The sequence below is a fragment of the Theropithecus gelada genome, chromosome 14 (assembly GCF_003255815.1).
Source record: "Theropithecus gelada isolate Dixy chromosome 14, Tgel_1.0, whole genome shotgun sequence".
In the NCBI taxonomy this organism is placed as follows: Eukaryota; Metazoa; Chordata; class Mammalia; order Primates; family Cercopithecidae; genus Theropithecus; species Theropithecus gelada.
This window is the reverse complement of record NC_037682.1, coordinates 63,776,976-63,804,804: the sequence shown is the minus strand read 5'-3', so window position 1 is coordinate 63,804,804 and position 27,829 is coordinate 63,776,976. Positions and strand designations below refer to the sequence as shown.

The 27,829-nt window shown below is 42.8% G+C and overlaps 1 protein-coding gene across 3 annotated transcripts in view; it reads right to left on the bottom strand.

Moving 5' to 3' along the window:
* RNF121 (ring finger protein 121) overlaps positions 1-27,829 on the bottom strand; it is a 69,210-nt gene that overhangs the window by 35,797 nt on the left and 5,584 nt on the right. For 2 of the 3 annotated variants that reach the window (XM_025356905.1, XM_025356906.1), the window contains exon 2: positions 2,052-2,193. In XM_025356905.1, coding sequence (XP_025212690.1) covers positions 2,052-2,193 — 142 coding nt within the window. Of the gene's footprint in view, positions 1-2,051; positions 2,194-5,650; positions 5,689-27,829 lie in introns of all 3 variants that reach the window. The other variant, XM_025356904.1, reaches the window with a different exon arrangement.

The window sequence follows — 27,829 nt, the reverse complement described above, 5'->3', positions numbered from 1 at the left end:
GTGATCCGCCCGTCTCGGCCTCCCAAAGTGCTGGGATTACAGGCGTGAGCCACCGCGCCCAGCCAGAAGTCTTGATGAGAATGTGGAGGAATGAAAAACCCAATCCACTTTAGGTTAGAATGGAAAATTATACAGCTTCTGTGGAAAACAGTTCGGCAGTTCCTCAAAACATTAAACACAGAGTTATCACATGACTTAGCAATTCCACTCCTAGGTAGATTTCTTATTTTCTAAAGATATGAGTTTAAGTTTCTCAGTGTAAGATGTGCTATCATGTTAGCATATCCTCTCACCAATAAAATTTAGCATTATGTTTACAGGATGTGGCAGTAATGAGAAAACTGCACATTCCCAGTACAACAGGCCTCATTAAGTCACAGACACATTTCCTGTTAAGAATTAACTAGTGAGGCCGGGCGCGGTGGCTCAAGCCTGTAATCCCAGCACTTTGGGAGGCCGAGATGGGCGGATCACGAGGTCAGGAGATCGAGACCATCCTGGCTAACACGGTGAAACCCCATCTCTACTAAGAAATACAAAAAATAGCCGGGCAAGGTGGCAGCGCCTGTAGTCCCAGCTACTCGGGAGGCTGAGGCCGGAGAATGGCGTGAACCCGGGAGGCGGAGCTTGCAGTGAGCTGAGATCCGGCCACTGCACTCCAGCCTGGGCTACAGAGCGAGACTCCGTCTCAAAAAAAAAAAAAAAAAAAAAGAATTAACTAGTGAATAACACATCAGTGGTTTTCTAACAGTGCTATGATGAGTCCTAGAGATTTCAGAGGGGGAAGCAAGGGTGTTAGGGTTACCCAAACCTCATATCAAGCAGAGCAGCCTCTTAACTGTTTTCCAGATTGAGTTTTTCCTTAAGATAATGTTTAAAGAAAGGATCCCACACTTAAGGAAAAAGTTCTTATTGAAAATTACTGCAGTAATACTGCATATATGCATACTCACTTTCTTCAGAATAGGTTGTAAAAATATTGCAGATTAGCCAAAATTATATAATTTAAAATATTTCTACATATAAGCCCAGAAATGCCAAGGGGGCTTTCACTCATTTATGAGTTTACTGCACCGCCTGGCTCAAGCAATTCTCCCACCTCAGCCTCCCCAATAGGTGAGATTACAGGTGTGTGCCACCACTCCTGGCTTGTGTCTTTCCACCTAAAGTGAATTTACTATAGACAGCATATCGATAAATGAGGGGATTTTTAAAACCAATCTGCCAATCTCTGACTTCTAATGGAAGAATTTAATCCATTTATATTTAAAGTGATTACTGATAAGGAAGAATTAACTTCTGTCATTTTGCTATTTTGTTTTCTGTATGTCATTCCCCCCACCCCCATTTCACCCATTACTGTTTTTTCTTTTTCTCTTTTTTTTTTTTGAGACAAGGTCTTGCTCTGTCTCCCAGGCTGAAGTGCAATGGCACGATCACAACTCACTGCAGCCTTGACCTCCCAGGCTCAAGGAATCTTCCCACCTCTCAGCTTCCCCAGCTGAGACTACAGGCGCAGGCTACCATGCTCGGCTAATTTCTGTATTTTTTGTAGATACAGGGTTTTGGCATGTTGCCCAGGCTAGTCTTGAACTCCTGAGCTGAAGCCATCTGCTCACCTCAGTCTCCCAAAGTACTAGGATTACAAACATGAGCCATCACACCGGGCCCTTTTTAAAAATAATTTAGATTAGTGTAATCTAGATCCTGTAAGATTCATGAGAGGCTTAGTTTTCCCAGTCAAGTGATCTTTGCTCTCTCCAATTGAATAGTTTCTGATGATTATCTCCTTCATGAATCTGTCCCACAATGTTTCGAAGGGAAGACCTGTCTTTTCTGCCTATGAACGTAGTCTTATGTTCTATCCTTTTCACCCTCTGAATCACCTGACCCTTAGACACACACACTCTCCAATACACTATTCATCATTCATACATAAAGTTCATTGTTATTGTCTTTCTCTGCCTCCATGTGGCCTGGGTTAGGCTGGGCCCTAGAATACTTAGGAAGGGTCTCTTGATGACTGACAAAGAAGAAGGAAAGTGGCTTACATTGTAGGAGCGTGGGTGCCTCTGTTTCCACTGCACCAGGAGCAGCTGGGCCACCACCAAGGTAGCGATGAGGATGAGGACCATTTCAGCATGCATAGCTTCGTGGCCACGGTGCTTGGCATGCATGCGTGCATGCTCGACCCTGAAAGCCAAACACATGGGGTGAATCAAGTCAGGGATGCTGTAGTGATAAAGGGACAGTGCTTTCCAGGGATATCCCACCAGTACAAAGCTCAGAACACATTCCCTGCTTCATAGCCACAGGGTACCACACAAATTAGGGGCTAGGACACACACCCTAACAGACAGGCATGTGGAGATAAAATACAGGCTCTACGGACCCCAGCAACCAAGCCTAGATATTGGAATTAGAGCTAAGTGGTCTGCTGCCTGCCCCCATGGCAGAAACAGCTGACATCTTTCCCGTAACATGAAGGAGGTCCCAGGAGAAACCCGCATCATTGCCTATTTCAAGCCTATTTCAACCTGACGCTGGAACGAGAAAGTAACCCAAAGAGGTTATAGCCATAAAGTCTCATACTCTCAGTCACTGATATTTATGACAGCAGTAAAGGAGTAACACTGCAAAGGTATGCTGATTCCAGGATTAAAGTCTTGCTTTATTCATTCTATCCTCTCTGCCAGGGTCAGAAATCCTTAAGACTAGTTAAAGCCTAAAAAATCTGGACTGCTTCACCTTTATACTAATCCAACAGTGACTTTACCATCAGTATCCACAGGTAAACAGCCTCCTCAAAGGTTCAAGGAAGTTTAGTAATTGGGGAGTACAGCTAGAAACATGTTATTAATCTAAAGCTGGCATTCTCTGGTCTTAAAGACTGGCGGCAAGTGATTCCCTCGGCCAACACTGGCTGAAAACTTGCTCTAAGAACAGTCACTACTACCACTCTGGGTCACAGTCATCCAAAGGAGAGGGATGAGGAAGGAATTAGAGGCCGGGTGCGGTGGCTCACACCTGTAATCCCAGCACTTTGAGAGGCTGAGGCCGGAGGATCACTTGAGGTCAGGAGGTCGCGATGATCCTGGCCAACATGGCAAAACCCCATCTCTACCAAAAATACAAAAATTAGCCGGGTGTGGTGGCGCATGCCTGTGATCCCAGCTACTCAGGAGGCTGAGGCAAGAGAATCGCTTGAACCTGGGAGGTGGAGGTTGCAGTCAGCCGAGATTGCAACACTGCACTCCACCCTAGGCGACAGAATGAGACTCTGTCTCAAAAAAAAAAAAAAAGAAATAGAAGAGAAGAATTAGAGAGAAAATCAAATACATCAGATAGTGTGGGAAATTTTAAATAAATAATAAAATCAAATACAAATGTAACTTGAGTCATAAGCTTTTATACAATTCCCATTACACCAGGATATTTAGGAGGGAGGAAAACGACAACATAAATGGTATCTTCATGGAAGTTCCATGGGCAGTGAAACATTAACAGCAAAAATAACCTGGAAGGATGAATTATAGATAAACAATAAAGCAAATATAACAAAAAGTTAAGTGTAGAACCCAGGTAGTTAAGTATAAAGGTGTTCACTGTACAAGTCTTTCAACTCTTCTACGTATTTAAAGTTTTTCGTAACAAAATGTAAGGGGGGAAAACTTGGTGGGCAGAGTGGGAAAAAAAAGGCCAGTCGGTAAGCCTCAGCACCTAAGGGTTCATCTGATATAAAACTTTACCCTGGGTGGGAGAATCTGACAGAAAGATAATAGGATTCGGAGTTGGAAACTTAGATTCACACCCACCTATATGGCCATGGCCAATTAACCTCATATCTGTACATCACAATTTCTTCATCTGTCAAAAGGAGTCCATATTTTTTCTGCCTGCCTCAAGAGTTGCTGTGAGAGTAGGCTAAGAGGTTAGAGTACACTTAAAAACACCTAAGGGCTATGAGGAGTTATAAAGATAGCAAGAGATAAGTTTCTTGTTCTCAGACAACATATACGTGAAAGGATATGCACAAAATGAAGTCAAAGAAAGATCTAGAAAAGACCAGAGAAGTCATCCAGTTCAAGTCCCCACCCAATGCAAAAATCATTTTTGCAATCTTTGCTTGAATACTTCCACTGGCTGGGAACACATGCCTTTTAAGGTAATCTATTTTAGAACCAGCAGTGTCTGGCACATTGTAGGTACATATATATATATTCTTTTTTTTTTTTGAGAGAGTCTCGCTCTGTCATCCAGGCTGGACGAACTGCAGCCTCGAACTGCTGGGTTCAAGGGATCCTTCTACCTTGGCCTCCCAAAGTGCTGGGATTACAGGTGGGAGCTACCACACCTGGGCAGGTACTAATATTTGCTTATAAATGAATAAAATGCCAATGCTTTAGGGACAGAAAGCTCATTACCTCTCAATATACCTTGAGTATTAAAGACATTTCTGACAATGAGACAAAAAAAATCTATCTTCTTATAGCTTCAGTCCATTAGACCTAATCCCACACTCCATAACAACAAAGGGCATATGGGCTCTTCTTTCCCAATGCTACCCCTTCAAAGATTTATCATGATGTTATTTAAACAAAACAAAACTATCCTTATCCTACCACTATTTTCCTGTGCCCTTTGAGGCTAACAGTTCTAGATCTTTTAATCACTATTCCTATCACATGATATGAAGACTATTAATCCGGGTTGTCTTCTACACATGATCCAGTTAAAGATCTTTTTAATAATATGCCATGCTTAGAACAAAATATTTTTTACCTCAGCAGAGCAGACCACAGTGGCACTGCCACCTCTCTTACAGCAGATAGTATATTTCTACAAACATCTTCTAAATTATTCAGAATATTTTGGTAGCTGAGGTACACAACTGGTGCATACTGAGCTTAAAATCACCTAAAATCACACTGGGTTTGTCATGTGAACAGGTATTTTTGCCATTCTATGTTAAATCTAAATAAAATCAATAGGTTTTTTCTACTACATTCTACGGTTGATATCACCTCACTGGTTAGTCACCTTGTGAAGTTCACGGGGCAGGCACTCTGAAACCCTTTTACTGATGAGAAATCATTATAAGATATATGTTGACTCATTCTATTTACAAAACAAGTTAGTTGCAGAGTTGAGAACAGAAGATACATCTCCCATTTTCTTAACCAGAGCTCCCCATCCTGTATCATGGATAATGATGATGATGTTAATGATAATCATCTTCGAAGCAGTTAACACTTACTGGAAGCTTACCACATGCCAGGCACTCTTCTAAGAATTTCACATATATTAATCCTCACAACTCTATGAGGTATAGATATTGTTATGATCCTCATTTTACAAATGGGGCAAAGTAAGGTTGTGAGAAGTAAAGTAACTTGCTCAAAAATCACATACCTAGTAAATTGTAGAAATGGTATTGAAACCCAGATAGATGATTTGGTCCAATCATCTACTTACACATTCAAGACTAAGAGAACAACCCAGGTACTTAGAGAGATCCCAAAAGTCCAGTCCTACAGGTCATGAGCCACTGCCTCCTACTGACAGAAAAGCAAAATGGGTAGACGTATCACTCAATTAGCTGGGTTAACCTGCACTTCCTAGACTGCAAGGCCCGAACCGCCACACTTACCTCCATTGCTCCTCTGGAGAGAGATCTGACATATCAACCTGTAGAAAGACACCACCAGAAAAATCCGTTACTGTCTTAAAACTGTGCCTGCCAATATAAGGTGCTCACACATTTATCAGTATCTTCAAGGAATTAGAGAAGCTTCAAGTCTTAGTATCTCTATGAAGCCTTACCAACCATTCTATTTCACACTGATCTCTCCCTTCTTTAACCACCTAGTTTGGCTCATGTCTATTACTGAATGTGTTGCACGTCTGTGCTAGGCAATAAGGGCAGAAGAAGACAAGAATCCTTAACTCCAAAGATGCTCACAGCCTAGTGAGAAAGAGAGACATAAACAGAAAACTTATCTATTACATAATAAAGACTAGCTATAGAATAAAGAGGTGCCTTGCCTTTTAATCTTTTAACCCAAACTGGGGTGTTTTAGACTAGGGAAGGCTTTATGGAGGAGATGTGGATTATCCAGAAGAAATAAGAGAAATACGTTCTAGGCAAAAGGACTAACATAGACAGGAAGGAATAAAATTGCATAGTACACAAGCAATTGAGTGCAGCTACAGCAAAAAGTATCAATCAGGATTAGTGGGAGACAGAGTTAAATATAACACCCTATGACTCTAAATGGCCCTATGGTAGCCACTAGGCTACACTGGACCCGGGCAAACTGAACTTAGTTCTTGCCCTGCTGCTATCAACTAATAATATCACTAGCCATCCAACCTCAAAGTTCTGGTTCTATTTGGTAGTCTTATCTTTTCAGAGTTTGTTTTTCAACCGTGGCACTACTGATATTTTGGGGTGGTTCATTCTCTGTTGAGGAAGGTGTCCTGTACATCACCATAGCATCCCCCTAATTGAAAACCACTGCTCTAGAGTAATACTATATTCTTTGAGTTTAGGGCTCAAGTCTTCTACCTCCTTGCAGTCATACACAAGCATACCCAAGTACTCAGTACATAAGTCACTCAATGCCTTCTTATACTGAATTGAGCTGAAAATGTTCTTTGATCTGGTCTACAGAAGAGAGACAAGGCCTTAGAAATACTCAAATCAATCAACAACCATTCCTTTAGTACTTAAGATGTTCAAGGTCCTCTTACTCACTGTTCTGATAACTTCAGGAAAGTACCGTAAGTTGAACATTTGAAATAATAACACAGGTAGAACTCCATTCTACTACTGAGTCAAATAAGCACATATTTACCAGGCATCCTTTATGTATGTGTACTGGAAATGCCCATCACTATTGAAGGCAGGCTTTCCAGCTTCTACATCTCCCAGCTAAGTCAAAAAATAAATTTACCAGGACTTTGCCTAACCAATCTGGGTAATGAAGTCAACATCCCTCCTTCCTTTTCCTATCCACACTGCCTCACAGAATTTATTCAGGTGCCCTGACTCAGGTCTTCATCTCCCAGAAGAATAGAGGTCAGATACTATGAGAGGACACATAGGAGGTACCTGAGCAGGCAATTATGAATCACACTTCTAGATAACAATCCACGCACAGGTTTCAAGCTACATGTCAAAACTCTTTTCTTCTTCTTCTCCAATTTGGACCTGCATCTTACCAAGCCTGTCTATTCATTGTCCCAAGACATGTGGGACCCATTTCTGTCTCTGGGCCTTTGCATACCCTTCCCACTGCTTATAATGCCCTTCCCTATTTTTCATTGTTGTTGTTGTTGTTGGTTATCCACATCCTAGTTATCCTTTAAGAACCCAGCTCCAACTGCAACTTTCCTGATTCCCTAGCCTAGGGAATTTGGTCCTCCGCCTTTCTCCAGCATGGATATTTCTCTTTTTTACTCAAAGTGTGGCCCATGGACTGGCAGTACCAGTATCATCTGGGTGCTTGATAGAAACATAACATCTCAGGTACCACTCCAGACCCACTGAATCACAATCTGCCTTTTAATAAGAACTCCAGGGCCGGGCGCGGTGGCTCAAGCCTGTAATCCCAGCACTTTGAGAGGCCGAGACGGGCGGATCACGAGGTCAGGAGATCGAGACCATCCTGGCTAACACGGTGAAACCCCGTCTCTATTAAGAAATACAAAAAACTAGCCGGGCGAGGTGGCGGGCGCCTGTAGTCCCAGCTACTCGGGAGGCTGAGGCCGGAGAATGGCGTGAACCCGGGAGGCGGAGCTTGCAGTGAGCTGAGATCCGGCCACTGCACTCCAGCCTGGGCGACAGAGCGAGACTCCGTCTAAAAAAAAAAAAAAAAAAGAACTCCAGGTGATCAATATGTACATTAAATTTGAGAAGTACTGTTCTATGTTAGTCATTCAGTCTCATGTTGTCTTAGACATCCTTTCTAAGTGGTCTAACTGCTTGTCTCTAGCACCAGGATAGGGCAAGCAAGAGACCTGGGGCTCAAAATTTAAGGAAGCACACACTCTCAGGTACCCATCCTGCACTTGCATGACCTTAAGAGTGAATGGCTCTCTAAAGTTTATACCCCAGCACCTTGTTTCCCTCACCCTCGTCCTGGCCCTGTATATGTTTATTTGCTTCCATCCCATGAACCTATTAGTTCCCTCAGAGCCAAAACACACTTTATACTGATTTATGTCTTTCAAGGAGAATAGCACAGAGCTGAGCACATATTAAGTACTCAATGAGTACTTGTGGAATTGAAGAAAATTCTCTTTATTAAGGGAAGCAAGTATGCTGACAAACCAGCACTTCACCTGCAGATGCTTAAATTGTATAGAGTAAACAAACACTTGAAAAATAACTAACAAGCATCTGGGAAAGGAGTATTCATCTGACACTAGGGAAATCATGTTAAAAACTATGTAACAAAACAAAGCAACTACCTGTTCAAGGAAGCAAATCCAATGAGGGGGAAACTAGGAAAATCTGGAATACTGGGCCAGGCATGAAGGTGCCTCTCTTTGACATAATGGACCAAGCATGCTACTATCTATGGCTTAGTTTCTCCATCTAGAAAATAGAGAAATAAGACTTCTGACTTCATTATAGAGCTGTGAATAAAGTATATTTAAGGTGATCAAGTGATTTCACTGCCTTTCCTCCTGGGAAAGTGGACATATTTTAAAACTACTAGAAGAGGATAGAGATAATTGAATGTTGGTGAAGCAGAGGACAGCAATGCTGTCAGAGCCTCAGGGAAAGCAGCTTAGAAGGGCAAGCACTAAGGCTGAGACTAGACTTGAGGCTTAGAGGATCATTAGCACTTCATGGAGTACTATAAATGTTAAGAGTAAGACATGATCTGGCTTTAATATTTGCCTCCTGACCAAAAAAGGTTATTTAAGTTACATCCAAACCAGTCTTCTGGCTCAAGTAAAAAAAATAAGGGAAGGTATAAACTATGGCTATAATTAACCTGTACCATCTGGAAAGACATCTTTACTTGCTCTCTCATTAAGGAGTTTATTCATTTGGGGCCAAGCACTAACCCAGTCTGAAGGCACCTTGTCCAAAGCTCAGGTGGCTAATTAGGTAAGGCTCTCAAGGTAAGGGTACTTACAGATCCATGAGCCCTTATCTAACTCCTAAGACCTACAGCTTCTTAATGCTAGCCAATCACTCCCAACTAGGATCTCACAAGGTCCCCAGTCATGCCCAGATTTGAAAGACGTTAAACCAAAAATAAATGCTAGGCAGAGAGCAAGAGAAAATTTTGCAAAGATGGAAAATGATGAGAAGTTGACTGCTACATTTTTTTTAGGTGCAAAAGACTCAGCGATTCACTAATGTATGCCCACAAACAGGTCTCCTGTCCCCCCAAAATATCATAAACTCTATGATCTCTGCATCTGTAGGCAGGCTGCTCATTTTGTTCCTTAAGGCCCTTTCTTTAACCAAACCACATTCTGCCTTACTGCAAAACTCTGGCCAAATCCTTCTGGTCTCTAGAAGGCTCTTTAGACAGACCACATTTATTGAAGAAACATCTTCTACTGCCTTGCTAAGTGTGGTCTACGGCCTAGCACCAAGAGTACCCTGAGAGCTTGTTAAGAAACAGAAAATCGCAGACTCCATCTCAGACCTCCTGAGTCAGAATCTGAATTTTAATAAAATACTGAAGTAATTCATATGTACATTAAAGTTTGAGAAGCACTGCTACTACATCCCAGCACTCACATTCAAAAATTGCATCTACAGCCATATGCATCTGTACACTTGACTCTTTATTTAACAACTTTACAAAGATCTAACTCACATACCATAAAATTCATCCATTTAAAGTGTGCTACTCTGAGGTTGGGCATGGTGGCTCATGCCTGTAATCCCAGCACTTTGGGAGTCTGAGGCAGAGGATCTCTTGAGGCCAGGAATTTGAGACCAGCCCGGGCAACACAGCGAGAACCCATCTCCACAAAAAATAAATAAATAAATTAGCCAGGCGTGGTGGCATGTGCCTGTAGTCCCAGCTACTTGGGAGGCTAAGGCAGGAGGATGGCTTAAGCCCAGGAGTTTGAGGCTGCAGTGAGCCCTGATCACAGCAATGCACTCCAGTCTGGGTGACAGCACAAGACCCTATCTCTAAAAAAATAAATAAAATGTACTATTCTGTACAAAATCTCAGACAAGAGGAATTTTTTTTTTCTTTGAGTTCTATTGTACAGCATGGGTAATACTGTTCATAACAGAATATTGTATATTTCAAAATTGCTGAGAGTGAATTTTTAAGTGTAGTCACCACAAAAAATGTTAAGTATTTGAGATGATCGATATGTTACTAGCTTGATTTAATTATTCCACATTGTATTTATAATTTTTTTTTTTTTTTTTTTCCCGAGACAAGAGTCTCGCTCTATTGACCCAGCTAGAGTGCAGCGGCGCAATCTCAGCTCACTGCAACATCTGCCTTCCAGGCTCAAGTGATTCTCTCGCCTCAGCCTCCTGAGTAGCTGGGATTACAGGTATATGCCACCACACCCAGCTAATTTTTGTATTTTTAGTAGAGACAGGGTTTCACCATGTTGGCCAGGCTGGTCTTAAACTTCTGACCTCAAGTGATCTGCCCGCCTCAGCCTCCCAAAGTGCTGGGATTACAGATGTGAGCCACCGAGCCTGGCCATGTATTTATAAATTATAACATCACTCTGTATTCCACAAACTTACACAAATATATAAATTGTCAATTTAAAATTTTTTAAAATTAAGTGTACTATTCAGAGATTTTTAGTATATTCACAAAGTTGTGCCACTATCACCACTATCTAAGTTGAGAACATTTTTGTCACCTCAAAATAAAATCATGAGCCAGTTAGCAGTCACTCCCTTCTCCCTGCAGCCCAAGGCAACCACTAATTTACTTTCTGTCTCTATCTATAGATTTGCCTATTCTAGACAATTCATATAAATGGGATCATAAATATATGGTGTTTTGTGACTGGCTTCTTTTCACTTTGCATAATTCTTTCAAGGTTCATCCACTTTGTAGCATGTACTGTAGTTCATTCCTTTGTATTGCCACAGAATATTCCATTGTATAAACATCACATTATTTATCCATTCATCAGCTGATGAATGTTGGCTTTGTTTCTACTTTTTTGCTATTATAAATAATGCTACTATGAACATCCATCTTTAAATTTTTGTGTGAATATATGTTTGCATTTCTCTTGAGTGTATACCTAGAAGTAGAATTGCTGGATTATATGGTAAGTCTCTGCTTAACCTTTTAAGCAACTAGCAAACTGTTTTCCACAGCAGCTGTACCATTTTATAGTCCTACCAGCAGTGTGTGAGGGTTCCAATTTCTCCATATCCTTCCCAGTACTTATAATCTCTTTCTGATTAAAGCATCCAGGGAGTATGAAATGGTATCTCAATGTGGTTTTGATTTTCCATTTCCCTGATAGCTAAATAATGTTGAACTTATTTTCATGTGCTCTTTGGTCATTTGTGTATCTTCTTTGGAGAAAAAGTCTATTCATAGCCTTTATCCATGTTTTTTTTTGTTGTTTTTTTTTTAAAGAGACAGGGTCTTACTATGGTGCCCAGCCTGGAGTAAAGTGGCTATTCACAGGCATGATCATTGTACATTAGAGCCTCAGATCCCTGGGTTCAAGCAATTCTCCCACCCCAGCCTCCGATGCAGCTGGGACTACAGAGGACTACCGTCTGCAGGGGCCTGGGTTGTATCTCACTCCCACTTTTCACCCCAAAAAATTGGTTCAGGGCAACAAACTACCCTTCTCAGTGAAGAAAAAAACAATGTACATCCTAATTTGGCACAGGTCTTTACTTGCTGTATGTCAATGGATAGGGTACCCCTCTCTACACCTCAGTTTCCTCATTTATAAAATGAGAGAGTTGGCTTAGATGACTTTCATTACTGCATTTTTTTTTTTTTTTGAGACGGAGTTTTGCTCTTGTGCAATGGCACAATCTCTGCTCACTGCAACCTCCACCTCCCGGGTTCAAGCGATTCTCCTGCCTCAGCCTCCCCAGTAGCTGGGATTACAGGTGCAAGCTATCACGACTGGCTAATTTTTGTATTTTTAGTAGAGACAGGGTTTCAACCTGTTGGCCAGGCCAGTCTCAAACTCCTGACATAAGTGATCCACCAACCTCGGCCTCCCAAAGTGCTGGGATTACAGGCGTGAGCCACCATGCCCAGCTATATCAATAAAAATCTACCAAGCGACTACCATATGCATACACCAAAAATGTCCATCACTCAGAGGATGACCTCCCACCCTGGCTTCAAGCATCTGCTAACTGTAAAGGACCCTAAACTCTGAAACCCAATCCTCTACCTCTTTGGCTAAGCAACCTAGCATTTCACACAACTCAGCTGATCCTTCTATATTGAAGACTGATCAACTACACAAAAGAGAATTCTTTTTTCGTGGTTTTTGGGTTTTTTGGTCTGTGTTTTGTGTGTGCATATGTGTTGCTGTGTTTTGTTTTTGAGACGGAGTCTTGCTCTGCACCCAGGATGGAGTGCACTGATGCAATCTTGGCTCACTGCAACCTCTGCCTCCCAGGTTTAAGCAATTCTCTGCCTCATCCTTCAGAATAGTTGGGATTACAGGTGCGTGCCACCACGCCCGGATAATTTTTTGTATTTTTTTTCAGTAGAGATGGGGTTTCACCATCTTGGCCAGGCTGGTCTTGAACTCCTGACCTCGTGATCCACCCACCTCGGCCTCCCAAAGTGCTGGGATTACAGATGTGAGCCACCGCGCCCGGCCGTGTATGTGTGTTTTAAGATGAAGTCTTACTCTGTCGCCCAGGCTAGAGTGCAGTGGCACGATCTTGGCCTCCTGGGTTCAAGCGATTCTCCTCCCTTAGCCTCCCAAGTAGCTGGGATTATAGACACACACCACCACACTCAGCTAATTTTTGTAGTTTTAGTAGAGATGGGGTTTTCACCATGTTGGCCAGGCTGGTCTTGAACTCCTGACTTCAAGTGATCTGCCTGCCTGGGCCTCCCAAAGTGTTGGGATTACAAGCGTTAGCCACCATGCCTGGCCTGTTTTTGTTTTTTTGAGACAGGATCTCACTCTGTCGCCCAAGCTGGAGTGCAGTAGTGCGATCATAGATCACTGCAGTGTCGACTTTCCAGGCACAAGCAATCCTCCCGCCTCAGTTTCCTGAGTAGCTGGGACTATAGGCATGCACCACGACACCCAGCTAATTCTTAACTAATTCTTAAATTTTTTGCAGATACGGGGTCTCCACATGTTGTCCAGGCTGCTCTTGAACTCCTGGGCTCAAGTGACCCGCTCACCCCAGCCTCCCAAAGTGCTAGGATTACAGGCGTGAACCACCATGCCCAGCTGAGACTTCATTCTTTCACAAAACATTAGAGAGGAATAAGCCCAACCTTTGCCCTTGATGTATTCACAGTCCAAGAAGTAGGGAGAGACAGACTATTAAACATAATATAATATGATAAGGATAACTTTTGACATATACACAAAATGCTGTGTAAGCCCCAGAGAAAAAGATTAGCTAGCTCATGAACCTGGTAGGTTCAGCACAACCAGGCTGACTGTCTCTATCTGGTGGGGTTCAGATACTGTGGTCTTCTGTGTGATTAAGATAACAAGTGAAGTCCAAAGGTTCACAGGCTACCACATTTGTAGCTCCCCATTCTCCTCTCATTCACATTCTTCCCCAACTCCTTAGCTTTGCCAAGAATTCAAGGCTAGTAAGTTGAAGTGGAAACCTCATCTTTCAGGCCACCAAAGTCATAAATCAGCTGGAGATCATGCAGACACTGGATATGCTTAGCCTGACAAGGGTGGCACACTTTGGGCAGTAAAGTGAAAGTAGATGTTGGCTGTAACAGCAGATGTGGCTGCTGCAGCTGCTGCCTGCCCTTCACTCCCACCCCTCCTACCATCATCAGAAAGCACATCCTCCAGGGCAGTTGAGTTGGTAAGTTTTTGTTTTTGTTTTTTGAGACAGTTTCACTCTGTTGCCCAGGCTGGGGTACAGTGGCGCAATCTCGGGTCACTCCAACCTCCACCTTCCAGGTTCAAGCGGTTCTCGTGCCTCAGCCTCCCAAGTAGCTGGGGCTACAAGTGCACACCACCACACCAGGCTAATTTTTGTATTTTTAGTAAAGATAGGGTTTCACCATGTTGACAAGACTGGTCTCAAACTTCTGACCTCAAGTGATCCAACCGCCTCAGCCTCTCAAAGTGCTGGCATTACAGGCATGAGCCACTGCACCTGGCCAAAAGGCTTTTTAAATTAAACTTTTCAAATTTGGGAGCACCTAAGTTTGCTTCTTTGGTTCTTCAATTGCTATCCCATCAAATTCCTATTTTTCAGTCTGGCTTCCTCCTTACCTGGTCCTCCTCTCTCTCTCTTTCCTATATGCACTGCAGTTTTCCATATACCCAAACATTTTACCCATCTCTAAAGATCCAATCCAGGTGTCATTTCCTCCAGAATCCTTCAGAACAGAACTATCCTATAAACTCCTCAGGCCTTTCCAGCCTGGACGGTTCATGTGCTGATCATATCTAAACATCTATAAAATCTCCCTTGAGTTTTTCATTGCCATAGTGCCTTAGTTCAGACTTTATCCCTTGCTCTTTCTCTAACAATTGCAGTGGCCTCCAAAATGATCTCCTCGACTCTAACCTTGCCAGCCCAGATTCATGACACAGGAGCAGACACAGTGATCTTTATTAGACACACACCTGACTGCATCATCCTACTACTTTGAGAAACTTTAATGACTTTCTATTGCCTTGGGGTTAAAGTTCAACTCCTTAGTAGGACACACAAGGGACTTCATAATATGGCCCACCCAGCTATCTTATTTCACCACTCTCCACCAAATGGCTTATATTCCAGCCACACTAAACCATCTATCTCTTTCATCCCTCAGTGCTTTCTTTGGCTGCTGCCGTCTTTTCTCTCTAGAATTCTCCCTTCACCTTCACTCTTTCACTGCCATATTTTTTTTTTTTTTTTTTTGAGACAGGTCTTACTTTTACTTTGTCACTCAGGTTGTAGTACAGTGGCTTGATCATACCTCACTGCAGTCTCAACCTCCTGGGCTCAAGGGATCCTCCTGCCTCAGCCTCCTGAGTAGCTAGGACTATAGGCACATGCCACCATGCCAAGGTAATTTTTCCATTTTCTGTAGAGATGGGGTCTCAATATGTTTGCCCAGGCTGGTCTAAAACTTCTGGGTTCAAGTGATCCTCCGGCACCAGACTCCCAAAGTGATTGGATTACAGGTGTGAGCCACCATGCTTAGCCATATCATCCATTTTAAGTGAGAAATTCAATTACTTTTAGTATATTTAAAATAAGATGCAACCAGCCAGGCACAGTGGCTCACATCTGTAATCCTAACACTTTGGGAGGCCAGACAGGCAGGTCACCTGAGGTCAGGAGGTTGAGACCACTCTGGGCAACATGGTGAAACCCTGTCTCTACTAAAAATACAAAAGTTAGCCAGGTGTGGTGGCGCACGCCTGTAATCCCTGCTATTAGGGAGGCTGAGGCAGGAGAATCGCTTGAACCCAGGAAGCGGAAGTTGCAGCAAGCCGAGATCACACAATTGCACTCCAGCCTAGGTGACAGAGCGAGACTGTCTCAAAAAAAAAAAAAAAAAAAAAAGAGCCAGACGTGGTGGCGAGCACCTGTAATCCCAGCTACTCAGGAGGCTGAAGCAGGAGAACCACTTGTACCCAGGAGGCAGAGGCTGCAGTGAGCTGAGACGGCACCACTGCACTCTAGCCTGGGTAACAGAGGGAGACTCTCTCCAAAAACATGATGATAGATAAAATAAAATAAGATGCAACCATCTTATTTTAAATCATTTCCATCATAAAACAAACAAACAAAAAAACACAGAGCAACAAAAAAAAACCTCATGCTCATTTACTAACTCCTCATTCCCACCCCCAAACCCTGGTAACCATTAATTTCTTTTATACTGCTATATATTTGCCTTTTTTGGACCTTTCATACAAACGAATTCATGCAGCAGCTGAGTGTGATAGCATATGCCTGTAAACCCAGCTACTCTGTGGAGGGTGAGGGGGAAAATCGTGTGAGTCAGGAGTTACAGACCAGCCTGGACAACACAGCAAGACCTTATCTCAAAAATAAATAAATTCATTTATTGAGCGTGTGATCTTTTGTGACTGTCTTCCTTCACTTATCAAAATGTTTTCGGCCAGGCACGGTGGCTCACGCTTGTAATCCCAACACTTTGGGAGGCCAAGGCGGGCAGATCATGAGGTCAGGAGATCGGGACCATCCTGGCTAACACGGTGAAACCCCGTCTCTACTAAAAATACAAATAATTAGCCAGGCGTGGTGACAGGCGCCTGTAGTCCCAGCTACTCGGGAGGCTGAGGCAGGAGAATGGCATGAACCTGGGAGGCAGAACTTGCAGTGAGCCGAGATCGCGCCACTGCACTCCAACCTGGGCAACAGAGGAAGACTCCGTCTCAAAAAAAAAAAAAAAAGTTTTCAAGGATCACCCATCACCCATGTTATAGCAGTTATCAGGAGTTCACTCCTTTTCTTACTAAATACTATTCCATTGTATAGCCAGACAATTTTATTTATCCTTTCATCAGTTGATGGACATTTAGGTTGTTTCTACTTTGGGGCTATTGTGAGTAACGTTCCTATCAACTCTTGTGTATAAGTTTCTGTGTGAATTTTTCTTTCTTTCTTTTTTTTTAAAGACAGAGTCTTACTCCCAGGCTGGAGTGCAGTGGCACAAACATAGCTCACTGCAGCCTCGACCTTCTGGGCTCAAGTGATACTGCCACCTCAGCCTCCCAAGTAGCAGGGACTACAGAAACGAGCCACCATGTCTGGCTATATTTTATTTTCAGGGGAGACGGGGTCTCCCTGTGTTGCCCAAGCTGGTCTTGAACTCCCGGGTTCAAGCGATCCACCCTCCACAGCCTCCCAAAGTGCTGGAATTACAGGTTTAAGTCACTGGACCTGGCCTTTTGCCCATTTTTTACTAGGTTTTTTTTTTTTATTGATGAGTTGTAAAAGCTCTTTATATGTTCTATAGACAAATATCTTATTAATATATGATTTGCAAACAGTTTTTCCCATTTAGCCATCCTAGTGGATCTGAAATCGTTCAAGGATCTTTTGAGTCTCATTCTTTGTATTTCAGAGAACTAGCTCGTAATCTGGTATACGGTATGTGTTCAATAAATGACAGACATGTTAAATAATATTAACTGCTTTGGAAGCAAGGGTAAATGGCTTACTTGTTCAGCATCCCCTTCACACTTAGTACTAGACACAAAGCAAATGCTTGGAAAATACTCAGACACTGAGTAACTCTCTCTTGAACAAACAGTAGGGATGATATTGCAGAAGAATCCAGAGGAACTGGGAAACCCATCTGAAACAGCCAATGGCTGCTAAGTTTAAAAGTGACTCCTTTTGACACAGTGGCCATGTGAAAAAAATTAAAAATCTTAAAAATAAATAAATAAAAGTGAATCTTGGCCAGGCATGGTGGCTCATGCCTGTAATCTCAACACTTTGGGAGGCCGAGGCAGGAGGATCACTTGAGGCCAGGAGTTGGGAGATCTGCCTGGGTAACATAGCAAGACTCCATCTCTACAAAAAATTTAAAAATTAGCCAGGTGTAGTGGCACACACCTGTAGTCCCAGCTACTCAGGAGGCTGAGGCAGGAGGATCACTTGAGCCCAGGAGGTTCAGACTACAGTGAGCCATGATCACACCACTGAACTCCAGCCTGGGTGACAGAATGAGACCCTGTCAAAAAAAAAAAAAAAAAAGTGACTCTTCCTTGTAAGAGAAATACTAACATAATCCTATTTGATCTTTAATAGCCAGCAGTAAATACTTTCCAAACTTAACATAGCATACAGCTAGGACTGAAGGAAGCTTTAGGGAGAAGGGAAAACCAAAGTTCACGGCTGGTAGTATCAGAAGGCCTAGGTCAGTGGGATAAGAAATATATCTACTATCTTTTCCTTCCTTCCTATTACTCAATCTACAAACTTAATCCAGGTTCTTCAACCTCATGTACTTCATGAGTCACTGTGTCACCCAAGTTCAAATCTTCTGGTGTCCTAATGCTGTCTGTGAAAGTAAGAACTCCTTAGTAGACTACACAATGCCCTCCACGGGAGCACTGAGAGTGAGCTCTCAGGACCACACAAGGCCATGACCTGACCCCTAGCTGTCTTTCCAGTTTTACCTTCCTCTGCTCCCAGCTCCTTTGGGACTTAACATATGCTCTTCTGCAGTATATATAATACATCAGAAATCATGTGCATTTTAGAATTAGATAAATCTGGAAGCCCTACTTGCCGAGATTAAGGCAAATTTTTCCTGTCCCTTAATCCCTCCTCCATTTCTGCCCCAAGAATGATCTTTCTATAATGCACATCTGATCCATGTCATTCACCTAAGTTCCTTTTTTTTGAGACGGAGTCTCGCTCTTTTGCCCAGGCAGGAGTGCACTGGCACAATCTCGGCTCACTGCAACCTCCACCTCCCAGCTTCAAGTCATTCTCCTGCCTCAGTCTCCCAGGTGGCTGGGATTACAGGTGCACAGCACTATGCCTGGCTAATTTTTTGTATTTTTAGTAGAGACGGGGTTTCATCATGTTGCCCAAGCTGGTCTGGAACTCCTGACCTCAAGTGATCCTGCCACCTCAGCCTCCCAAAGTGCTAGGATTACAGACATGAGCTACTGCGCCTGGCCAACCTAAATTCTTAAAGCTCTTCTATAGCTAATCATCAGCTACAGATAAAAAATCCAAACTCCTCAGCACAGCATATAAGGCCTTATGTGTCATCACATCTGCCTCCCTTTCCAGTCTCCCTACTTTATCATTACTCCCCACCTTCTACTCTGAGGTTCCAGTAATACTAAACTGCATACAGTTCCCTGAAGGTGCCATTCCCTTTCTCACCTCCCACCTTGCACATGCTGCTCCTCCTGCCTAGAGGGCTCTTCTAGTCTTTCTTTAGCTGGTTAATTTCTAGTCACTTTCACACTCAGCTATGGTATCACTTCTAGGGATACCTTTTCTGATCCCTTGCCTGCCATTTCTGGTGCTCCCTGAAATCTCTGCTTCTTCGTATTATAGCAATTATTACATCTGTTTACTAACTTTTGTACTACATCATGAGAGCCTGAGAGCAAGGCCTGTGTCTTTGTTATCTTTCACATCTAATGTAGTACCTTGGTAAATTCTCAGTGTGTGACCAATCAATAAACAAGTGAACAGGATTCTCCCAACACACACATGAGGCTGGCAGAACAAATGACTTCATTATTATTTTAAAGCTGACAGCATTATCTATTGACATGTCACAGATAACAACTGCATAGCAGAGCTAAGATAAAAAGCCAGATCTTCAGAGTACCAGAACAATGTCCAAACGTCCTAATTAACACTAAATGGTACCTAATTAACATTAAATGGTACCATGGTGATGCCATTTATTTAAGTCAAAGCAAAAAATTCCAAAAAATATAAAAGTCAAGCTTGATTATTTTCTTTCCCTTACATTACATATCCAATCCACCAGCAAGTCCTGTAGGCTCTATTTCAAAACATATTCTAAATTTATCCACTTTTCTCCATCATCTCTGCTATCCCTGCTATGGTTTGAATGTTTGTGTTCCCCAAAATTCATATGTTGAAATCTAATCTCCAATGCAATAGTATTCAGAGGTGGAGGGAACCTTTAGGAGGTGATTAGGTCGTGAAGGTGGAGACCTCATGAATGGGATTAGTGCCCTTACAAAAGTGGCTTTAGGGAGGCTATGTGTCCCTTCTGCCATGTGAGGACATAGCAACAAGGAGCCCCCTTTGAAGCACAGAGCCCTTGCCAGACATCAAATCTGCTAGAACTTTGACTTTAGACTTCCCAGCCTCCAGAACTGTGATATATTTTTCTGTGTATGTGTACATATATATATATATATATTTTTTTTTTTTTCTTTTTTCTTTTTTTTCAGACAGAGTCTTGCTGGAGTGCAGTGGCATGATCTTGGCTCACTGCAACCTCCGCCCCCCAGGTTCAAGTGATTCTCCTGCCTCAGCCTCCTGAGTAGCAGGGATTACCAGTGCCTGCTACCATGCCCAGCTAATTTTTTTGTATTTTTAATAGAAACAGGGTTCCAACATGTTGGCCAGGCTAGTCTCAAACTTCTGGTCTCAAGTAATCCGCCCGCCTCAGCCTCCCAAAGTGCTGGGATTACAGCCTTGCCACTGTGCCCGGCCAAATTTCTGCTGTTTATAAATTACCCAGTCTAAGGTATTTCACTATAGCAGCCCAAAAGGACTAACACACACACCCTCAACTCTGAAACACTATCATCTCCCATCTGGACTATTACAATAACCTCCTAACCCTCTCATTGAGTCACCTCCTACAATCCATTCTTCTCAAAGCAGCCAGAAAGATCTTTTTAAAAATGTAAATCAGCTCACATCACTCCCATTTTGAAACCCAATCAAAGTCTTCTCATTATACTCTCAACAAAATTCAACATGTACTGCAGCAGCTACAAGGCCTTATAAATCTGACCTTGCCAGACTCCCTGACCTCATACAACACCATTTTCCCTTTGCTAACTATGATCTGTCGCACTGGCATTCCTTTTTTTTTTTTTTTTTTTTTTTTTTTTGAGATGGAATCTGGCTCTGTCGCCCAGGCTGGAATGCAGTGGCAGGATCTCAGCTCACTGCAGGCTCCGCCTCCTGGGTTTACGCCTTTCTCCTGCCTCAGCCTCCCAAGTAGCTGGGACTACAGGCGCCCGCCTCGTTGCCCGGCTAGTTTTTTGTGTTTTTTTGTTTTTTTTGTTTTTTTTTAAGACACAGTCTCGCTCTGTCGCCCAGGCTGGAGTGCAGTGGCCGGATCTCAGCTCACTGCAAGCTCCGCCTCCCGGGTTTACGCCTTTCTCCTGCCTCAGCCTCCGAGTAGCTGGGATTACAGGCGCCTGCCACCTCGCCCGGCTAGATTTTTGTATTTTTTAGTAGAGACGGGGTTTCACCGTATTAGCCAGGATGGTCTCGATCTCCTGACCTCGTGATCCGCCCGTCTCGGCCTCCCAAAGTGCTGGGATCACAGGCTTGAGCCACCGCGCCCGGCCTCGCACTGGCATTCTTTTTGGTCCCAGGACATACCTTGCTCATTCCCATTAATTTGTACTTAGAACCTTCACCTGAAACATATGTGCTTCCACATCTGGAAATTGCTAGGTCTTCACCATTCAGGTCTTGGTTCAAATAGCATTTCCTCCGAGGCTTTCCATACCCACCCTATTTAAAGTAGCCCTTCTCTTCCAGTCATCTTTATCACATTATGTTACTTTTCTCAAAGCACTTGTTACCATCTGGAGTTATCCTGTTTATTTGTTATCTGCTTTACCACGTTAGAAACTAAACCTAATATGAGCAAGGACCTTGGTTGTCTTGTTCACTGCTGAATTACCGGGACCTAGAAAAATGTTTGACACTGAAGTCACAAGTATTTGAAGAAGGAAATAATGAATAATTAATACAGACCACAAACTTAATAAATGTTTACTGAATACATGAGTGAATGAATTAGGGAGATAAATAAAGGGCAAAACACAAATAAGTGAAAGCACTGCTATTTAACACTTTTATAGCTGCTCACTTTTCTCCACCCTATTGTCTTTGCTCAAGCTCAGGTCCCCATTATCTCGCTCCTCAAGTACTGCAATATCTCCTAACTGATTTATTCTCCTTTTTCCAACCTGATCCCTCCAAAAGTAACTTCCAAACTTCAACTAGACTTGGTCATTGAGACACAGATCTAACATGTTACTCCTCTGCTCAAGACTCTTCAGTGGCTCTCTACAGCCCAGGCTTTTTAGCACAGTCACTCACTGCTATCCCCTTATGTTTAACCTAAATTCCAGTCATACAGAACTTCGTATAGTTTCTAGAATATTCCACGCTGTTTAATGTCTCCAAGCCTTGCATATCTTTTCATTTTGCTGGACCACTCACTCTTCCTTACCTCACTGATTTTGACTATCTATTGAACTCAAACTTAATCCTCAAGAACAAACTCAAACATCTTCTCCATTAAGTCTTCAAGGATTCCTGAAGCAGAGTTAATCACTCCCTCTTTTGTGTCAGCACAGTACTTAACACATGCTGACACTATACTACAATCATCTGTTCCCATGTCTGGTTTACCTCATGAGACTATTAATCTCCTGAGAGAGTTTTCATCTTTGTGTCCCCAGCACAGTATCTAGCATATATCAGCACTCAATAATTGGTGACTGAAGGAATGAATAAATGTATCCAAACTCCTCAGTCTGGCATTCAAAAATCAACCTCATGTTGGCCCCAACCTACCTTTTCTAATTTAGCTCTTACTCTTCTCTTACTTGCTAATCACAAATACATCCTCATTTCTCAACATTTACCTCGAGCGTTCATTCCTAATGCTCTAATGAAATTCAAATCATCCAGGAAGGCCGAACTCCACGAAGTCTTCCCTAGCCATACCAATGAGAGGGACTTACTTCACCTATAATACTTTGTTTCTTTCTACTAGAAAAAAACATTTAGTACTTCCTATTTTAAAATTATGGCCACTATCTTTCCAACTGGACTACAAGTCTTACTTTTCTAACTAGACTGTAAATTCTCTAAATACAAGAAACATGGCTTTCTCTCAATCCAAATTCCTAACACAGTGACTTGCACAAAGCATGCAGTTATCAGTAAATATGTCATTAGTGAGGAATCATATACTTAAGGATAGAGATTTCATGCCTTTATTCCTTTATACATGTGCTTTTACCTTGGCCTAAAGAGGCCTCCTATCCACAAGGTAAACTTTTAAGAATCAGCCTAAATGCCATACCCTATCGGAAGTCTTCTTTAATGCTCCCAAATAGACTTAAGTACTCCTCCTTCTGCACACCTGTGGTATCTTGTACATAATTTAAAACTCTACTCATCATACTATATTGTCATTATCACTTGATGGGTTCCTCTCCCAACTAGACCATAACCTCTTTAGAGCAGAGATAGTCTCTTTATCCATTTATTAATTCCCAAGACTAAAAAGAGTACCTGGCATAATTAAGTGCACAATAAATATATAGTGACTTTTGAAAATAGTGAATCCATGTCATAGTGTATACCAGCAATAGTGTACATTATAACATGAAGACATGAGGTTATATCACCAGGTTCAAATACCACCTCCACTTATAAGCTATGTGACCCTGAATAAATTACTTTTCTGTGTCTCAGTTTTTCTCATCTGGAAAATTAAGATCATAACAGTATTAAAACAGAATTAACTCTTCCTCTTCCAGTAAGCAGCCTAAGATGAGCTGTGAAAATGGTTGCCTATTAATTTGACCCAGAACATCCCACAAAATCATGCAAATCAAGACATGAAAATCTTCATATAAGGAGACGCAAGAAACTGCCCAGGCCATGGGGGTGGAGGGAAGTTGGGGGGGCGATGCAAATCCAAAAAGCCACAAAGTATCTGAAAGATGTCACTTTATAGAAGCAATGTGGCATCAGTAAGTGTGCCTAAGTCAAACAGTGAGGCTGGGCACAGGGTTCATGGCCCAAAAAGAGTGAGTTTTTGCTGCACACACTGAAAAATGCAGAGTAATGCTGAACTTAACAGTTTAGATGAGCTAGGTGCAGTGGCTCACACCTGTAATCCCAGCACTTTGGGAGGCCAAGGTGGGCAGACCGCCTGAGGTCAGGAGTTCAAGATCAGCCTGGCCAACATGGTGAAACTCCATCCTACAAAAATACAAACATTAGCCAGGCATGGTGGCGGGTGCCTGTAATCCCAGCTACTGGGGAGGCTGAGGTGGGAAAATCGCTTGAACTCGGGAGGCAAAGGTTGCAGTGAGCCGAGATCGCACCATTGCACTCCAGCCTGGGCGAAAGAGCGAGACTCCATCTCAAAGGTTAAAATAAAGAGTTAAGATGTATTAATAGATTATCTGGTCATCGAACATATCCAGGTGCATGAAGCACCCAAGATGCACTGCCATATTTACAGAGCTCAAGACCAAATTAATCTATACATGAGCTCCCCTGCCACACTGAGATGATCCTACCAAAAAGGAGAAAATCATTACTTAACCAAAAGAGGTGGTTGCACAGAAAAAAAAGATCCCAGAAGAAATGGATCAAACAAAAACGTACGGTAGGAGAATAAATTCAGGATAAAATAAATTCAAATAAAAGGTTTTTTAAAAGAATTAAGGCCAGGAGCAGTAGCTCATGCCTGTAATCCCAGCACTTTGGGAGGCCGAAGCGGGCGGATCACCTGAGGTCGGGAGTTCGAGACCAGTCTGACCAACATGGAGAAACTCCATCTCTACTAAAAACACAAAATCAGCCAGGCATGGGGACGCATGTCTGTAATCCCAGCCACTCAGGAGGCTGAGGCAGAAGAATCACTTGAACCCAGGAGGCGGAGGTTGTGGTGAGCAGAGATCCACCACTGCACTCCAGCCTGGGCAACAAGAGCAAAACTCTGTCTCAAAAGAAAAAAAAAAAGAATTAAGAGATTACACTTGTGAAATGCTTACTTTACTGCCTGGCACATAGTATGCACTAAAAAAGTTAGCTATTCCTGTTATCATTAAAATAGGAGAAAAGACTTTTTGCAGGGCACTAAATGACAAGCTCAGAGGTAATTAGGCTCAATCCTATGGGCAACAGGGAGTAAAATGTCACATGAGGCTTCTAAGTAACAGAATGCATTGAGTTACTGATAACACCCTATGAAAAAGGAGGACAAAATGAACAGAAACCTTGGCAGGGGTTATGCTCTCTGCCTCCCCTTTCTCCAGTCTCTCGCTAGCTGCCTGGGGCCAAAAACCCCATGGCCATGATCCAGCATCCTCTTGGGAAAGTTGCACTTTAGAGGGAACTAATGAGTTTATGTTCACCTACAAATTTTTCTCTGAGGAATAAAGGTAACAAATGACTTCAAGGGAAAACACAAATAACATAGAGATGAGAAATGACACAAGATGGATTATATTGGATTGCCTTCCATTGAGTAAGATTTCAGACCAAATAAAGCCAGGAGTACTGGGGCCTACATCCCCCAGAGGCATTCTCTGGCAGTGTTTGTGCCATGGCAAGTCAGAGATGCAAAGAAGCAGAATCTGGGACAAAGTATGACGAGGACTAAAAAGTTGAAGCAATACAGAAATAAGAATCTAATCCAATCTGAGGGACACTCCGACAGAGGCATTCAAAGAAGCAATAGTCTGACCATGGAATGATTAGCTCGCTATCATTAGACGGGTTCACATACACACTGGTGTCCATTTTCTGGGGATGTTCAACATGGGTGGATGGACTAGATTTAAGATTCATTTTCCAACACAAAAATTAGCTGGGCGTGGTGGCAGTGTCTGTAATCCCAGCTACTCTAGAAGCTGAGGCAGGAATCACTTGAACCCAGGAGGCGGAGGTTGCAGTGAGCCAAGATAGCACTCCAGCCTGGGCAAACAGAGCGAGACTCTGTCTCGAAAAAATAAAAAATAAAAATTCAAGTTCCAAAAATATTTGAATAACTACTCTATGCTAGCCACTGTGCAAGATTAGGTGCTGAAAATACAATGATGAAAAAAATGATAAGGTGCAGTCCCCTCAAGGAGTTCCCTGCCTAATGGAAGAGACAATACGATATGGTAAGTGCTGACGGAAATCTGTACAGGGAGCTATGGGAGCAGAAAGCAGTGCCGATGACTCATTGGTAAGGACCAATCTGGCATTAATCTAAATGAATTCAATGAAAATATTTCATAGGCAGTTTAAAAACAAATACTGATATGGTCAAATAGTACGCATGCCAGTCACACTTTGCGATTTAGTCAACATTCCCTTTATCCTTGACAGAATCCACACCTACAAGCATTCTTATTTACTCAATAAATATATTGATATGGACTATGTGCCAAGCACTGCGCAAGGCACTGAGGAACGTACAAAGATGAGAAAAATAGTCCTTGCACTCAAAGAATTAAAACATTCCTCTTCATCTTCATCTTTCCTTCCCCTCTTCTCCTAACCCCCTTACTGATCGACTGACATATTAAATTCCTTCTGGAAGTAGATGTGTTATTAAGCCATAATAAAAAAGTGACCTGAAAAAGGCCAGGCCCAGTGGCTCACGCCTGTAATCCCAGCACTTTGGGAGGCCGAGGCAGTGGATCACGAGGTCAGGAGATCGAGACCATCCTGGCTAACACAGTGAAACCCCGTTTCTACTAAAAATACAAAAAAAAAATTAGCCGGGCGTGGTGGCGGGCACCTGTAGTCCCAGCTACTCGGGAGGCTGAGGCAAGAGAATGGTGTGAACCCAGGTGGCGGAGCTTGCAGTGAGCCAAGATCGCACGACTGCATTCCAGCCTGGGCAACAGAGCAAGACTCCGTCTCTTTTTAAAAAAAAAAAAAAAAAGTGACCTGAAAAAAAAGCAAGGGTGAGCTGGGGGTGGCAGGTATTGGAATGGGAATTTAAATGGGAATCTGCCAGGGTATCTGCCACAGCATGAGGTTTTGACTGAATTCCAAAGTCAAAGGTGATGGAATAAGAGGTTATATATAAGCCCTTTTGTCTACTCCTTCCCCATCACCATTTTTAATTCTGTCATCCCAATGTTAATTATGAGCACAGATTATTAAGAATAATTATAGGCCAGGCGTGGTGGCTTACGCCTATAATCTCACACCTATAATCCCAGCACTTTGGGAGGCCAAGGCGGGCGGATCACGAGGTCAGGAGATGGAGACTATCCTGGCTAACACGGTGAAACCCTGTCTGTACTAAAAATACAAAAAAATAGCCAGGCGTGGTGGCACGCACCTGTAGTCCCAGCTACTCAGGAGGCTGAGGAAGGAGAATCACTTGAACCCAGGAGGCAGAGGTTGCAGTGAGCCAAGGTCGCGCCACCGCACTCCAGCCTGGACAACAGAGAGACTCCGTCTCAGAAAAAAAAAAAAGAAGGAGAAGAAGAATTATATCTTCATTCATTCATTCATTCAGTCATTCACTAGTATTTACTGAGTACCTGATGAGAGTTATAAGAAACATGGCCAAAATAAAACTCTGGGATCCAAGTCTTTCAAAGCTGCAAAAGATCTCAAAGGTCACCTAGTCCAAACCCACCATTTCACAGACAAAAAAACTGAGGTACAGAGAGACTGGAATCTTTCCTGAGTTCACATATTTATATATTTATTGAGTCATACTCTATGCCAGGCACAAAGGATAAAGGAATGAAAAGGCCTTCCTTTCGAGGAGAACACAGTCTGGTGGGAAAGACAAATACCATGACTCCAGTTAAATCACCTCCGGAAAGGAAGACCCAAATGTACAAAATGGAAATGTCGGTGGCTCAAGCCTGTAATCCCAGCACTTTGGGAGGCCGAGACGGGCGGATCACGAGGTCAGGAGATCGAGACCATCCTGGCTAACATGGTGAAACCCCGTCTCTACTAAAAAATACAAAAAAAAAAAAAAAACTAGCCGGGCGCGGTGGCGGGCGCCTGTAGTCCCAGCTACTCGGAAGGCTGAGGCAGGAGAATGGCGTGAACCCGGGAGGCGGAGCTTGCAGTGAGCAGAGATCCGGCCACTGCACTCCAGCCTGGGCGGCAGAGCGAGACTCCGTCTCAAAAAAAAAAAAAAAAAAAAAAAAAAAA